Below are 15,544 nucleotides of genomic sequence, written 5' to 3'. Positions count from 1 at the left end.
ATCTAATAAACCATCTTGTTAGTCTTTAAAGTGCTACATAGTCCTGTATATTATTGACTGAGGAGGTTGTGCAACAGGCACAGTTCTCCATTTGTGTACCAAGCACACACTCATGGGCATACACTCATGCAGTAACCTTTTGAATTCAAAAGGAGATGGAGGTCAAAAGAGTAGGTGTTTGGGAGTGAGTTCTTCTCACCCAATAAACACAAGAGAAATGCCAAAGGAATTTGAAATATAATTTTAATATACTGTTAAAATTTTATGTCAGCTGAACTGATAATTGTTCATTTAAATTTTCCATGGTTTGCTGTGACAAATACAAATATAAAACGAAACAAAAAAAACCCCACATCTAGATAAACACACACACGTCCCTATATTCTACACATCTTCCTAAACAAGGAGTGGGTCAATAAACTGGGGGAAGAAGCTTCCCAGACTGCGTTAGCAAATGGAAAAACAAGAAAGCGTAGACAATTAGAGGGGTTAGACCTAAACAACAGCAATTGATGGAAAAAAACAGTCGCCTTTTTAACTGTTGCTGTTCAAGACGTGTTGCTAATATCTATTCCAATTAAGGTGTATGTACATTATGTGCACGACTGCCCAGAAAGCTTCTACTCAAGCTGGTACCCGTTGGGTCAACTGCAGAGTCCCCTGTGGCACACTATATATGACTCTGCCAACCCAACTGCATCTCAGTCCCTTCTTCCAACAGCGGGGAAGGAGGGTGGGTATGGAATAGATAGGAGAAACATCTCAAAGAACAACAGCTACAAAGGTGAGTAACCACTTTTTCTTCTTTGAGTGCTTGCTCATACGTATTCCAATTCAAGTGATACACAAGCCTTATCCAGGAGAAAGGAGTTGGCATCAACGTGTAGCTGATTTGAGTACCGTGGTCCCAAAAGCCGCATCCTATCTGGACTGATGTACAAGAGTGTAGTCCAATGTAAAGGTATGGACCAAGAACCACAACACAGCCCTGCAGATTTCCTGGAGAGGAAAATGAGTCAAAAAGCAGCCAAGAATGCCTTCACCTATGTGAAGCAAAATGCGGGACAATGTAGCACTTTAAAGACTAACAAGATGGTTTATTAGATGATGAGCTTTCATGGGCCAGACCCACTTCCTCAGATCAAATAGTGGAAGAAAATAGTCACAACCAAAGGATACAATTAAAAAAAAATGAACACATATGAAAAGGACAAATCACATTTCAGAACAGGAGGGGGATGCGGGGGGGGGGGGGGAGGAAGGAAGGTAAGTGTCTGTGAATTGATGATATTAGAGGTGGGGAGAGTGGGATGTTTGTGAGTTAATGGTATTAGAGGTGATAATTGGGGAAGCTATCTTGGTAATGGGTAAGATAGTTCGAGTGTTTGTTCATTCCTTTTTGGAGAGTGTCGAATTTTAACATGAATGACAGTTCAGAGGATTCCCTTTCAAGTGCAGATGTAAAAGGTCTTTGTTGCCGACTGTGGGAACAGTCAGAGAGGTGTGAAGACCCCAAAGTCTCCTTGGGGACTTGGCCTGCTCTCCACAGAAGCCCTCGAGCAGGACTGGCTCAGAAAGGACTGACTGCAAGAGCAGTGCCACAAGTACAACTGACATGCAAGTCAGACCAGCTGGCTTCCCCCATAAAAGCTGGCGGGACGTGGTGGTCTTGTCGCTTGAGGGGACTGCATCATTTCAATGAGGCCTCGCACAGCTTTGAAGGTGTCCAGTGTGGATGATGGGCCCAACACCAAAAGTTCACACCTTGGAGAATCCAAGAGAATTGGACTCTGTGTGCAAGGAGGGAACGGCAGATCAGTGCTAAGAGTCTGGGAGCATTCAGGGGATGCTGATGCCAGAGGTACAGAGGGAACTGAAAGTGCCGAGAATGCTAAAGTAGGTGTGCTCTGCATCAAAGCTGCTTGGAGGGGGATTTTTTGTCAGAGGTCAGAGTGAATTCCATGAGGATCTGCCTCAAGCAGAAGTCCCGTTCCTTTCTAGTAGATGGTTTGAAGGCCTTATAGATCTTGCACTTGTCAGTCTGATAGCTTTCCCCCAGGCGCTGGAGACACGAGCAATGGTGGTTGCCCGTAAACATAACTTAAGGCAAGACCTGCAGGATTTTGAAGCCCTGGAACTTTGGCATGCCCCAGATCCCAACGGGAACCCACTTTATCTTCTGCTGATAACTAACACTGACTTAACAACTACTAATCTAACTATTAACACAACAAAGATCTGGAAGTACTAGATAGAGGAGGCATTTGCAAACCAAGAGAGCCACAAGTCCCAACAGCTGTCACTGGTGATAAGAAGGAACTAAGGTGAAGTTGAGTCAGCAAGAGCTGCTCCAGGGGACTCTACAGTCAACCCAATGGGTAACAGTTAGGGTAAAAACTCTCTGGAAATCATGCACATGGTATGTGCACACTTCAATTATTATATGAGCAAGCACTCAAAGAAAAATATTCAGATTTGAAGTTGATACACAAACATATCCCAAAAGTTTACAGTTACTAATAGACTTGTAGCTCAAGCAGCATAGCTTGTTAATTGTAAAGTGAGGATCTGCAGATGGAATTGCATAAGGGAGAATTTATGCAACAGTGCCCAAATTAAGAAGCAAGTTATTACCCTTTATTATCTTTATACTAATGTTTCCCAGCAATGTCCTGGGAAATATCCCAGTTCAGTGAGACTCCATCGAGTCTTTTAAAAAGTTGGCACTGAATGCAAAAAGAGATTAATTTTATAAAGTTACATTAATACCTGTACTCGGCCTGTCGACTTACGGGATAGTCTTCCCGTGCCCATCTGTACCCTGGGTCCTCCTACAATATAGGAAAGAGAGATGGTTATATGAAGTTTACCTCAACAAAATATAGATGTAAGACACAATTAGGAGTAAATAAAACCTGCTCACTATCTATCATGTTACAAAAAAACCTTGGATTTATAGCACAGAATTCTTTTTAATCCATCTAAGAGATTTCTCTCCTACTAGTTGACCTTTTCTCCCCACGCGCTATACTTTTCTTATTTTGTATATTTCAAAATTCTCAATAAGATAGGGAGGTACCCAATTTTTAGAAATGATCATTGATTGTGCATCTACTGCCTTGGAAATCAGAATGATAGATGGACAAGTTTCACAAAATTAACTGCCTTTAACTGACCCCATTAACTTGCACATGCAAGCATCTGGGATGTGTGGAAGACCTCTCCAAGCCACTTCCCAGCTGTTCACTTCAAACCCACTTAGAAAAATATGCAGGGAAAAGGAAAGAGAGGGGGCTTCTGGTCACTTATGTTCAACCCAAACAGACTTTGTTAAGAAGTCCAGGGAGTGGGATATTGCACTGCTGTGCTGTCCCATCCCAGTGTACCTGGTGAAGTGCAGGCACATTACAATGTAGTATCATTTCCCTGCAATTATGACAGACTTAGAAGCAAAAGTGACTGTACACAAAGTACAGGTTGAACCTCTCTAAACTGAGACTCTCTGGTCCACCAACATCTGTGGTCTGGCAACATCAATGTCCCAGTAGAGGACCAGCAACCAGAAGCCCTTCCGGGCCAGTGGCCAGCATAGCAGCAGACTCTGGTGAGGCTAGCATCCAGGAGTCCAGCAGGGCCAAAGTCTGGGAGCCCAGCAGGACAGCACACTCCAGCAGGAGAAAGGTGGCCAGGAGTGGAAAGTGGCTAGGAGTGGAGCCAAGTTGGGGGACGGAGGAGAGTAGAATTTACCTCCCAAGTTCCAGCAAACTCTCTCGTTTGACCAGTCCCAAGGGTGCCAGATTAGGGAGCAGGGATGTTAGATTTTGGTTAATCAGCTAATTGGTTAGTCAATAAAGGTGGAGGGGCACTCACTATCCTGACTCGCGCCTCTGCCTTTTAAATGTAGTAAGAGCTGCCCACAGAGCTCTCGCTACATTTCAATGGCAGAGGCATAGAGGGAAACCCAGGGCTCTTGCTATATTTCAAAGGCAGAGGCACAGCGAGGAACCCAGGGTGCGGGGAGGGGGGGTGGAGGGGAAATCAAGCAGTCCCTGCTCACACCAGGTCCCGACTGCAGCGCCTTTGCCTTTTAAGTACAGCAAGAGCCCCGCAGGCTCCCCCCAGCATTGGCTCTTGCTCCCCACCACTTGGAAGAGGAGCAACTAGTCAAGTATTAACTTAACTACCCGATAAGCCTATGCGATTAGTCGCTTACATCCCTACCAGGGAGGTCCAACCTGAACTGTCAAAAGCAGAATATGTTTTTTTCCCCCCATAACCTTTCAGTTTATTTATGATAATGCTGACAAACATTCAGGGAGAAATTATTTTTGAGATGAAACAAAATACAGGACTATGTAGCACTTTAAAGACTAACAAGATGGTTTATTAGATGATGAGCTTTCGTGGGCCAGACCCACCTCCTCAGATCAAATAGTGGAAGAAAATAGTCACAACCATATATACCAAAGGATACAATTAAAAAAAATGAACACATATGAAAAGGACAAATCACATTACAGAACAGAGAGAGGATGCGGGGGGAGGGGGGGAGAGGGGGAGGAAGGTGAATGCCTGTGAGTTAATGATATTAGAGGTGGGGAAGGGGAGATGTCTGTGAGTTAATGGTATTAGGAGGTGATAATTGGGGAAGCTATCTTTGTAATGGGTAAGGTAGTTGGGCTCTTTGTTCAGTCCCCAGCGGAGAGTGTCGAATTTTAGCATGAATGCCAGTTCAGAGGATTCCCTTTCAAGTGCAGATTTGAATGTCTTCTGAAGTAGGATGCATGTGATTAGGTCATTGAGACAGTGTCCTTTCTGGTTGAAATGGCAAGAAACTGTTTTTTCTTTGTGATCCTGTCTACTGTCTGTTTTGTGGGCATTGATTCTTTGGCAAAGTGTCTGAGACATCTGTCCAATGTACATAGCAGACGGACACTTTCGGCACATGATAGCATAGATTATATTTCTGGATGCGCAGGAATATGTATTCTTGATCTTATAACTCACTTGGTTAGGCCCAATAATGGTGTCAGCAGAGTGAATATGTGGACAAAGCTGGCAATGGGGTTTGTTGCAAGGGAAAGTACCAGGGTTGGTATTAGTGTGGTATGTCCTGTGGTTGTTGGTAAGAATCATCTTGAGGTTAGGTGGTTGTCTATAGGAGACTATGGGTCTGTCTCCCAGAGCTTCTTGGAGTTTAGTGTCCTGTTCCAGTATAGGCTGTAATTTATTGATAATGTGTTGGACAGGTTTAAGTTGGGAGCTGTAGGTGATGACAAGTGGTGTTCTATTGTTGGTTTTCTTGGGTCTGTCTTGTAGTAGATGGTTTCTAGGTATTCGTTTGGCTCTTTCAATTTGCTTTTTTATTTCTCCGGCTGGGTAGTTGAGGTTTATAAATGCTTGGTAGAGATCCTGAAGTTTCTGGTCTCTGTCAGTGGGATTAGAGCAGATGCGGTTGTATCGAAGGGCTTGGCTATAGATGATGGATCGTATGGTGTGTGCGGGATGGGAGCTGGAAGCATGTAGGTAATTGTATGAGTCAGTGGGTTTTCTGTAAAGGGTGATGTCTAATTTTCCATTGTTGATTTGTACTGTGATGTCCAGGAAATGGATCTCTCATGTGGAATGGTCCAGGCTGAGGTTAATGGTGGGGTGTAGGTAGTTGAAATCTCTGTGGAATGTCTATCACCATTTTTGAGATGACATTGCCTCTAACTGTGCACAGATTAAAGGATGAATGAGAAGACAAGCAATACATTCATGAGAGAAAAATCAAACCACATACCCCTCTATGTGGTGGGCCACTTCTTCGTTCATGGGCAAAACTGCGGCCTTCCTCATAGTCTCTGTAGTCAGCATGACCATAATCATCGTATCTACTGTAGCTTCCTTCTGTAGGTCTATCTAGTAATGGTGGTTTCTTGGGTGCAACATTAACTACTCTATGGTAGTCATCCTAAAAACACAAAACATAAAACTACTTTTTATTTTCACAGTAGATTTCCAGTAGTAAAACACAAATGTTAAAAAGCAGAGGGAATGGGGCTATTCTTAAGAATGTTGCCATTCAATATTTTAAAAGGCTATATAGTTATGTGGGAAGAAAACATACAAAAAACAGCAAGTAAGCCTGATGATGGATAACACGTTACATTTATATGGTCTCTATTTTGATGTAGCATCCCAGCCATCTTGGCTGCGTCTAGACTGGCATGATTCTGCGCAAATACTTTTAACGGAAAAGTTTTTCCGTTAAAAGTATTTGCGCAAGAGAGCGTCTATACTGGTATGTGCCTTTGCGCAAAAGATTTGCTTTTGCGCAAAAGCATCCATGCCAGTGTAGATGCTTTCTTGCACAAGAGAGCTCCAATGGCCATTTTAGCCATCGGACTTTCTTGCGCAAGAAATTAACTTGGCTGTCTACACTGGCCCTCTTACGCAAGAGGGCTTATCCCTGAGCGGGAGCGTCGCAGTATTTGCGCAAGAACCACTGATTCTGTACAATACAAAGTCAGTGTTCTTGTGCAAATACTCACGGCCAGTGTAGACAGGTGGCAAGATTTTGTGCAAAAGCGACTGTGTTTATGGGGAAATGTCACAAAAGTTGTCTGTGAGTTGGATTTCAAACCCTAAAAATCAGGTCTCAGTAGTTTTTTTTTTTTTAATTACTCCAATTTATATTACCACCAATTTCACAAATGACAGTGATAAAGAAAATGAATTTCTGCCAGGCCTCAAATAAGGGCTTGTCAATAAATGTAATTTATTATATGACTGCAACAGTGTGTTCAAAATACAGAACATAGAGAAGGAAGTGCTTGCTCAAAGGAGATCAATCAGAATAGAGAAGGAAAACAATTCTGACAAAATGCACAAGATCAAAGGATGCATTTAAGTTAGTTTTTATATTTGTATTTTTTTCCTAAATAAAAAGTGTTGCAACACTGACAATGATTTAAAGTGAACAGTCTGTCATCTTTATTTTGTTGGAATGCATAATGCTTCATTTCATATAATGAAGAATTATATATTCCAACAAAACAGAGATGACACACAGTTGCGACACTGACAATGGATTTAAAGTGAACACTTATTCCTTCAGAATAAAACTTAATATACCAGTTATCAACTGAAGAGATATCCAGCCTTTAAGTATGGTTTAGCCTGGTTAGACCACTTTGTTCCCTTTAAGTTAAACATGAATTTTTTTGGGGTTGCATCATAATGCAAGGATATTGAATCTAGGTTCACAAGCTCCATGGGAGCAGCCAAGTTCCAAACTTCCACTAATAGCGTTCCTGAGACCCATGAATCCCAGACACAACAAAAGGCTCCTGCCCACTCTCCCATTGGCAAAGTCCAAATGTGGCTGATTCGCCCTTATTAAGCCTGTAGTAGGAATAGGAAACTGCTCTGGACAATGGTGTCTTGTACTTCCTGGCCCCACTACACATAGGTACCAACTCCATGGGGAGGAGGAGAAGAGGAAGCACCCAGCACCAGCAGGACTAGATTAACCTTTCATGGGACTCATCCAGAGCCCCCATCCTCTTCTCTCCAAGGCCCTGCCCACCACTCAGCCTCTTCCAGAGGCCCCACCCACAATTCCTTCCCTCCCCTGAGGCCCCATCCATGTTCCACCCCAAAGACCTGCTCCTGCTTAAACTCTTTAGCCTGAGGCCCCGCCTACTGCTTGAATGGTGGAGGGAGAAGGAGAGAAGTAAACACCCATCTATACATATTTTAAAAAAAAAAAGTCAGCACCTGTGCTGCTAGCCATTTCTGTTCCCCACTATCTGCTTTGCTCTCCTGCTTCCACAGCTTAGTTTCCAGGCATTCCAACCCATCTTACTTCTGGCATCTGACTTCCAGTTCCCAACCTCCAGTCTGTCTCCTGACTCAGTTCCTGACTCGTGATTCTGATCTACAGTGTGTTTCCTGATTCTGACCTCCCGGTATCCCAACAGGCAATTTTTGACTGTCTCATGACTAGTGACTCTAGTTCTGACACCTATGTCTGGAGGCCCATGACCTGACCATGACACCTTATTATTCAGGAGCTAATGCGGGGATGGAGGCGGAGGCAGAGTATTACTTTATCCACTCCTATTGTGCCAATGTGCCATATCCTGTCACACACTAAGAAGTTCATTTCATGCAGTATTTCTCCTTTTGTGATAGGCCTCCACTATCACTATGAAGCACACAGATCATGTATGAGGGATAAAGAAGTCAGCTAGTTCCCTGCTCTAACAGATTACCATGTTTTTGTCATCACCAGTGCAGAAACACCGTTAGTTTGGTTACTAAGGTCATCAAGCACACATTGGTTAAGAAACAAATGTAGCTTTTTAGAAGTTGAACGTATTATATAGAGAGTCCTGCATGATACAAATTTATGTCCACGGATGCAGATATCCATGGTAAATAGCTATCTGCAGAACGCAGGGCTCTCCTGGAAACTGCAGTGATGAAAGGAGCAGAACATGGGGCTGCCGCCTCCTCAGAACCAGCATCCTGCACTGGCAGCTCCTTGAGCACAGCTGTACCACTCACAGCCCCAGCCCTTCCATCCAGCTATTGGACTCTCCGGTATGGGGGTGTGCACACTACCTAAACACAAGAGCGCAACCAGGGATGGCTGTCCGTGAGACTGGTGTCCACCTGTGGGCGGTACAGCCATGCTGTAGGATCTGCTGGCATGGGGCACTGGCTTCTGGGAACAGCAGCCCTCTTCTGCTACTTTTGCTGCCACGGCTCCTAGGAGAGTTCTATGGTTCCACGGATACCGATTTATTTCTAGGAATACAAATTTGTATCCATGCAGGGTTCTAATTATATGAACTGTTGGTAGGTAAAAAAGTAAATGAAAGCTGGAGAGCCAGCCCTTAACTTATAAATTTTCCTTTCTATTACCAATCTACATTAAAGCGCTAAGAGCTAAATTTCAAATGGACCTTATTAGGAATGCCCCCTGCATTTGTACATGCAACCTTGAGGGGAAAAACAAACATCCAAAACAAACCTTTTTCAAGTTATAGTTACAATCTAATGTTTTGAAACTTTAGGCAGGAAAAGGTATACCAAGATCACAGATTGTTTGATATGATGGCTAACCTAGTGAGGAGGGCTTTAAACATAGGTAAGTGAAGATCATGGAGACCTGGGAGATGGATTGGAAATAGGGAAAAGGCAGAACTGGGAGGCAAGATCAAATCAGTATCTTAGATGCCTATATACAAATGCAAGAAGTATGGGTAATAAGCAGGAAGAACTGGAAGAGCTAATAAATAAATACAAATATGACATGATTGGCATCACAGAGACTTGGTGGGATAATACACACGATTGGAATATTGGTACAGAAGGGTACAGCTTATTCAGGAAGGGCAGGCGGGGAAAAAGGGAGGAGGTGTTGCCTTATATATTAAAAATGTACCCACTTGGACTGAGGTGGAAATGGATATATGAGACAGATGTGTTGAGAGTCTCTGGGTTAGGCTAAAAGGGGTAAAAAACAAGGGTGATGGGGTCTACTACTGGCCATCTACCCAGGCAGAAGAGGTGGATGAGGCTTTTGTTAAACAACTAACAAAATCATGCAAAGCACAGGATTTGGTGGTGATAGGGGACTTCAGCTATTCAGATATATGTTGGGAAATTAACACAGCGGGGCCCAGACTATGCAATAAGTTCTTGGACTGCATTGGAGACAACTTTTCCTTTTAGAAGGTTGAAAAAGCTACTGGGGGGAAGTTCTTCTAGACTTGATTTTAACAAATAGGGAGGAACTGGTTGAGAATTTGCAAGTGGAAGGCAGCTTAGGTGAAAGTGATCATGAAATGATAGAGTTCATGATTCTAAGGAATGGTAGAAGGGAGAATGGCAAATTAGAAACAATGGATTTCAGGAAGGCAGATTTTGGTAAGCTCAGAGAACTGGTAGGTATGTCCCATGGGAAGTAAGACTGAGGGGAAAAACAACTGAAGAGAGTTGGCAGTTTTTCAAAGGGAAAGATAGAAAATATGGCAAAAGACCACCTTGGATCAACCAGGAGATCTTGCATGACCTAAAAATAAAAAAGAAGTCATATAAAAAATGGAAACTAGGACAAATTACAAAGGATGAATATAGACAAACAATACAGGAACACAGGGGCAGGATTAGAAAGGCAAAGGCACAAAATGAGCTCAAACTAGCTGCAGGCATAAAAGGAAACAAGAAGACATTCTATAAATATATTAGAAGCAAGAGTAACACCAAGGGGAGAGTAGGCCCACTGATCAGTGAGGAGGGGGAAATGGTAACAGGAAACTTGGAAATGGCAGAGATGCTTAATGACTTTGTTTCGGTCTTCACCAAGAAGTCTGATGAAGGAACGCCTGACATAGTGAATGCTATGGTTTAGAAGATAAAATAAAAAAAAGAACAAGTTAAAAATCACTTAGAAAGTTAGATGTCTGCAAGTCACCAGGGCCTGATGAAATGCATCCTAGAATACTTAAGGAGCTGATAGAGGAGGTATCTGAGCCTTTAGCTAACATCTTTGGAAAATCATGGAAGACAGGAGAGATTCCAGAAAATTGGAAAAGGGGAAATATAGTGCCTATCTATAAAAAGGGAAATAAAAATAACCCAGGAAACTACAGACCAGTCAGTTTAACTTCTGTGCCAGGAAAGATAATGGAGCAAGTAATTAAGGAAATCATCTGCAAACACCTGGACGATAATAAGGTGATAGGGAACAGCCAGCATGGATTTGTAAGGAACAAATCATATCAAACCAATCTGATAGCTTTCTTTGATAGGATAACGAGTCTTGTGGATAATGGAGAAGCAGTGGATGTGATATACCTAGATTTTAATAAGGCATTTGATATGGTCTCGCATGATATTCTTATCAATAAATTAGGAAATACAACTTAGATGGGGCTACTATAAGGTGGGTGCATAACTGGCTGGATAACCATTCCCAGAGAGTAGTTATTAACAGTTCATAATCCTGCTATAAAGGAGTAACATGTGGGGTCCCACAAGGGTCTGTTTTGGGACCGGTTCTGTTCAATATCTTCATCAACGATTTAGATATCAGCATACGGAGAACGCTTATTAAGTTTGCAGACGATACCAAGGTTGGGGGAGTTGCAACTGCTTTGGAGGATAGGATCATAATTCAAAATGATCTGGACAAATTGGAGAAATGGTCTGAGGTAAACAGGATGAAGTTTTAATAAGGACAAATGCAAAGTGCTCCATTTAGGAAGGAACAATCAGTTTCACAAATACAGAATGGGAAGCGACTATCTAGGAAGGAATACGGCAGAAAGGGACCTAGGGGTTATAGTGGACCATAAGCTAAATATGAGTCAGTGTGACGCTGTTGCAAAAAAACGCCAACGTTATTCTGTGTCCAGTTCTGGGCGTCACATTTCAAGAAAGATGTGGAGAAACTGGAGAAGGTCCAGAGAAGAGCAACAAGAATGATTAAAGGTCTAGAAAACATGACCTATGAAGGAAGACTGAAAGAATTGGGTTTGTTTAGTTTGGAAAAGAGAAGACTGAGAAGGGACATGATAGAGGTTTTCAGGTATCTAAAAGGGTGTCATAAGGAGGAGGGAGAAAACTTGTTCTCCCTGGCCTCTGAAAATAGAACAAGAAGCAATGGGCTTAAACTGCAGCAAGGGAGGTTTAGGTTGGACATTAGGAAAAAGTTCCTAACTGTCCAGGTGGTTAAACACTGGAATAAATTGCGTAGGGTGGTTGTGCAATCTCCATCTCTGGAGATATTTAAGAGTAGGTTAGATAAATGTTTATCAGGGACTGGGTCCTGCCATGAGGGCAGGGGCCTAGACTGAATGACCTCTCGAGGTCCCTTCCAGTCCTAGTATACTATGATTCTATATTATAAATAAGCTTGCTGACAAACTTTACCAATGCTATATAGAAAACACTATTCTAATTATTCCAACAGTATGAATATTGTAAGGTGTGAACAATATTGTGCAGTGTGGGGGCGATAGGGATGATAGATATCAGGTAACTGAATAGTTGTGTAACTGCATGAATTCTTATCTGTTATACAACTATTTGAAAGTTCCTGGGGGCGGGGCTGGCAGCCAATGAGCTCAGGCCTAAGAAGCCCCCTGCACTGCTGCCTCTCTATCAGAGGCACAGTGCGCAGTGCCAGATTGGAGTCGGTCCGTGAGGGTAGCCAGTTTAGAAAACTGCTCCCCACGCAGACCGGCTGCTTGCCACCCCACACTGCTGCCTCTGATACAGAGGTAGCAGCACAGGGTGGCAGAAGCCCCTGACCAAGGGAGGGTCTAAGCTCCGTATGGAAAAAAGCTGCTTCAAAGCAGCCTCCCCTCCCCCGCTGCCTCCAACAGAGGCAGCAGTGGGATGGGGCGGGGGAGCAGGCGGCACCAGAAAGCTGGTGTGCATGTGGGGAAAAGGCATATAGTCGACAAGATTAACCAATAAGCCTAGGCTTAATCAGTTAATCATATAGTCAACTACACGTTGACATCCCAAGTGGGCAAACCTGCAAAATCTTATTGTCTGGCATTTTATCATAATTTGAGATCATCTGACTCTCATTCTACCACAGATTTTATTCTGATGCATTACATTCCATTTCTAGACCAATCTTAAAGTTCTTATCCTGAATAGTAGAGACTAGACACACAGATGTGCCAGTCATTAAAAATTGACATAAAACATTCCAGGCTAGGAAAAACATTAATCTCTGTCATCAGCCATGAAAACTGACAATTATGAATGAACTAATAAAAAACCCATTGCCCTGAGTAGTAAAATTCTGTAATTCTGGATGTTACATTTAGTGATGAAGAAAATGCCTTTCAGTAGCTATCAACATCACAAGTAGTCATACATCCTAGCTTAACAGTATAATAAATTGGCAAACCAAAGTTTTTCCACTGATTTTTTTGGAATGCTATACTTTTGTATCATAAAGCAATTTAAAGACTAATAAAATTGGTTTTAAAAAATTTTATTGCTGTAATGGTTACATTAAATGAGCAAATTGTTAGACAAACCAAATATTACTCTGTTTAAAAAAAATTAGTATCTGTAAAAGTCCGTCTGCCTTTCCTTATGTTCTATAGCTGGTAAGACTACTCAAGGAGCAACGTATCTAACTAAATACCCTGTTCCAACTTATCTGGTTTCCAGTTTGTTGAAAATGGAGAAATTTTGCTGATGCCTGTAAAGAAAGTTACAACATCACACAATAGCCAATACACCAATACACTAATTAACAGAAAGAGCCATAGACACCTTGTGACACTAGTTACAAAAAGTGCAGGCTGAGAATATGAGAGAGGTGGGTGAAGAAAGACAAAAAGTAGCCCAGGTTAACTGAACAACCATTAAATCTCCAAGATTCACTAAGAAGAGAGAGAGGAGATAAAGTAAACAGCAGGCACCGATACCTGAGGTTTTATGTTGCCAAGTACATACTGTGTACCCTGTAAGTAGAATAATTTAGAAAATGGTCTTTAAATTCTATTTAATTGCAACAGCTCAAAAGCTAAATTTAAGAATGAATTTGATCTCTTCTCTGGATATTCAGAGATAAAAGAAAATCTTACCTACTTTGTCCTTTTTTGTAGAATTCTGTAAATTAGTGTTTAATTTAGAGACCTAAAATAGGTAGCTGAAATTCTAATCTTAGAATTGAGAATAGAATGGAGTTTGCAAACAGACTGTATTTCATTACTATACTGTTTCCTTTGTAATTAATGCTCCAATAATGGAGCTAGTAGGCAACTGCTGCTAACTTGTAATTTCAACACTTAAGGTTAAATTTTTTCTTTAATCTTTGCATGCATCAACAGCATTGTTTTACTGCTCTGCACAAGCCCTTGAGTTCAGTATGAACTTCCAGCCAGTTATAAAATTCGATACGAGAAAGTAAAAAGAAAAAAAAAGATAATTATTTTCAGTAAGTTGTATTGCTTCAGTAAAACCCAGAATAATCTGAACAACCCATGTTTAACTGAATGCAAAATATATTGAACATATCTGTATAGAAAATGATCTACTTGAAGTACTTCCAGTGAATAGCACCCTGAGTCCATACAAAGAGCTATGTGGGCAGAACCTATCATCCATATGTTAACTTCAGGAGACCCACAAATGCACAAGCTTTCCCTAGGAAGATCCATTTGCAGGATCGTTGCCTTAAAACATGGGGGCATGAAGAAATTCCAGGGGGGGCACGAGGCAACCCAGCCTCCCCATCAAGTTTTGCTGTCCTATTCAGTTCCTTTTTTCCTCAATAAGTTTTGCTGCTATAGGGGGAGGGGGTGAAGGGGGAGAGAGTCGTGAGGGTTTTTCAAAAATCTAAAAGGGGGTGTGATGCCAAAAAGTTTGGGAACCACTGCCTTAAAAGTTAGTCAGCAACAATATGATCTGTGAACATGGAATCATTTTTTTTCTTATTTAAGTGAAAAGATTCAGTTTTAATAAGCACTAATTTTAAAAAAGCACAAGACTCAATATTTAAACAATGTAACATATACTTACATCAGCATGAATTCTTGGTGGGAGTCGTTCTCTTGGAAGTCTTTCATACTCATATCGGCCTTCAGACCACATTTCATCTTTTCTATATGCCACTACAGATTAAAAATTCAAATCAGTCAAAAATATACATTTTATGCACAGGTAAGAAGCAAGAAGTGTCAAAATAAGAAGTCTCCTACTTGTCCTTAGATAGCACAGTATGCACAGAAAGAGAAAAGTATTATGTTATTTTTGAAAAGGCTTAACTAACACTGGACGCTATCTACTTTAAGAAAAAAAAAAAGAGCATTGTCATTGTTTTCTAAAATAGCATTAGCCTGGAAATCTGTTGACATCATTGCTCAAAGCATCCAAAATATAAGACGCTAAGTTATTTTGAAGACTTGGTAAATATTAATAGTGGCACAAAAGTTGGATATACCCCCAGACTGTTAAAAACCCAATTATTGACTATCCTAGCAATCATATACAGGCAGTCCCCGGGTTACATGGATCCGACTTACATCGGATCCCTACTTACAAACGGGGTGAGGCAACCTCGCACTAGCTGCTTCCCCCCAGCAGATCAGGGAGACGCGAAGCTAGCGACCCCCCCCCCCAGCAGACCAGGGAGACGCGGAGCGGCTTTTTTCAGCAGATACCTCAGTTTGAGAATAAAGGACTGAGGGAAGTGAGGTGTGGGAGAATAAAACTGAGCTCTGGAGAAATGTTTGGCTAGAGTTTCCCCTACAATATGTACCAGTTCCGACTTACATACAAATTCAACTTAAGAACAAACCTACAGTCCCTATCTTGTATGTAACCCGGGGACTGCCTGTACTTTCTCTATACCTGAACTGTGAATGTTGCAATTAGGCATGAAAACAGTCTAACACCTTTGCTAGGCTGGGAAAATCTTGTTCTGATTTTTATAAAGTGCAGTTCAAAGAAGACTCAATGCGTGTGTAGCAACAACTAAGAAAGTGAGCACATGTTTATTCAATGAAATTACAGA

At 41.8% G+C, this 15,544-nt stretch overlaps 1 protein-coding gene across 11 annotated transcripts in view; it reads right to left on the bottom strand.

Moving 5' to 3' along the window:
* The window catches only part of PPHLN1 (periphilin 1), a 103,219-nt gene that overhangs the window by 71,113 nt on the left and 16,562 nt on the right, over window positions 1-15,544 (bottom strand). For 6 of the 11 annotated variants that reach the window (XM_075930124.2, XM_075930155.2, XM_075930128.2 and 3 more), the window contains 5 exons: window positions 14,551-14,642; window positions 13,455-13,490; window positions 13,169-13,225; window positions 5,786-5,956; window positions 2,770-2,831 (listed from right to left, as the gene is read on the bottom strand). In XM_075930124.2, the coding sequence (XP_075786239.1) occupies window positions 2,770-2,831; window positions 5,786-5,956; window positions 13,169-13,225; window positions 13,455-13,490; window positions 14,551-14,642 (418 nt within the window). The remainder of the gene's footprint in view (window positions 1-2,769; window positions 2,832-5,785; window positions 5,957-13,168; window positions 13,226-13,454; window positions 13,491-14,550; window positions 14,643-15,544) is intronic. The other 5 variants (XM_075930173.2, XM_075930195.2, XM_075930182.2 and 2 more) reach the window with 2 other exon arrangements.

This window comes from Pelodiscus sinensis, chromosome 1 (assembly GCF_052426305.1).
Source record: "Pelodiscus sinensis isolate ZL-2025 chromosome 1, ASM5242630v1, whole genome shotgun sequence".
In the NCBI taxonomy this organism is placed as follows: Eukaryota; Metazoa; Chordata; order Testudines; family Trionychidae; genus Pelodiscus; species Pelodiscus sinensis.
Note: the sequence above shows the minus strand (reverse complement) of the source record. Positions and strands in the feature narration are given on the sequence as shown.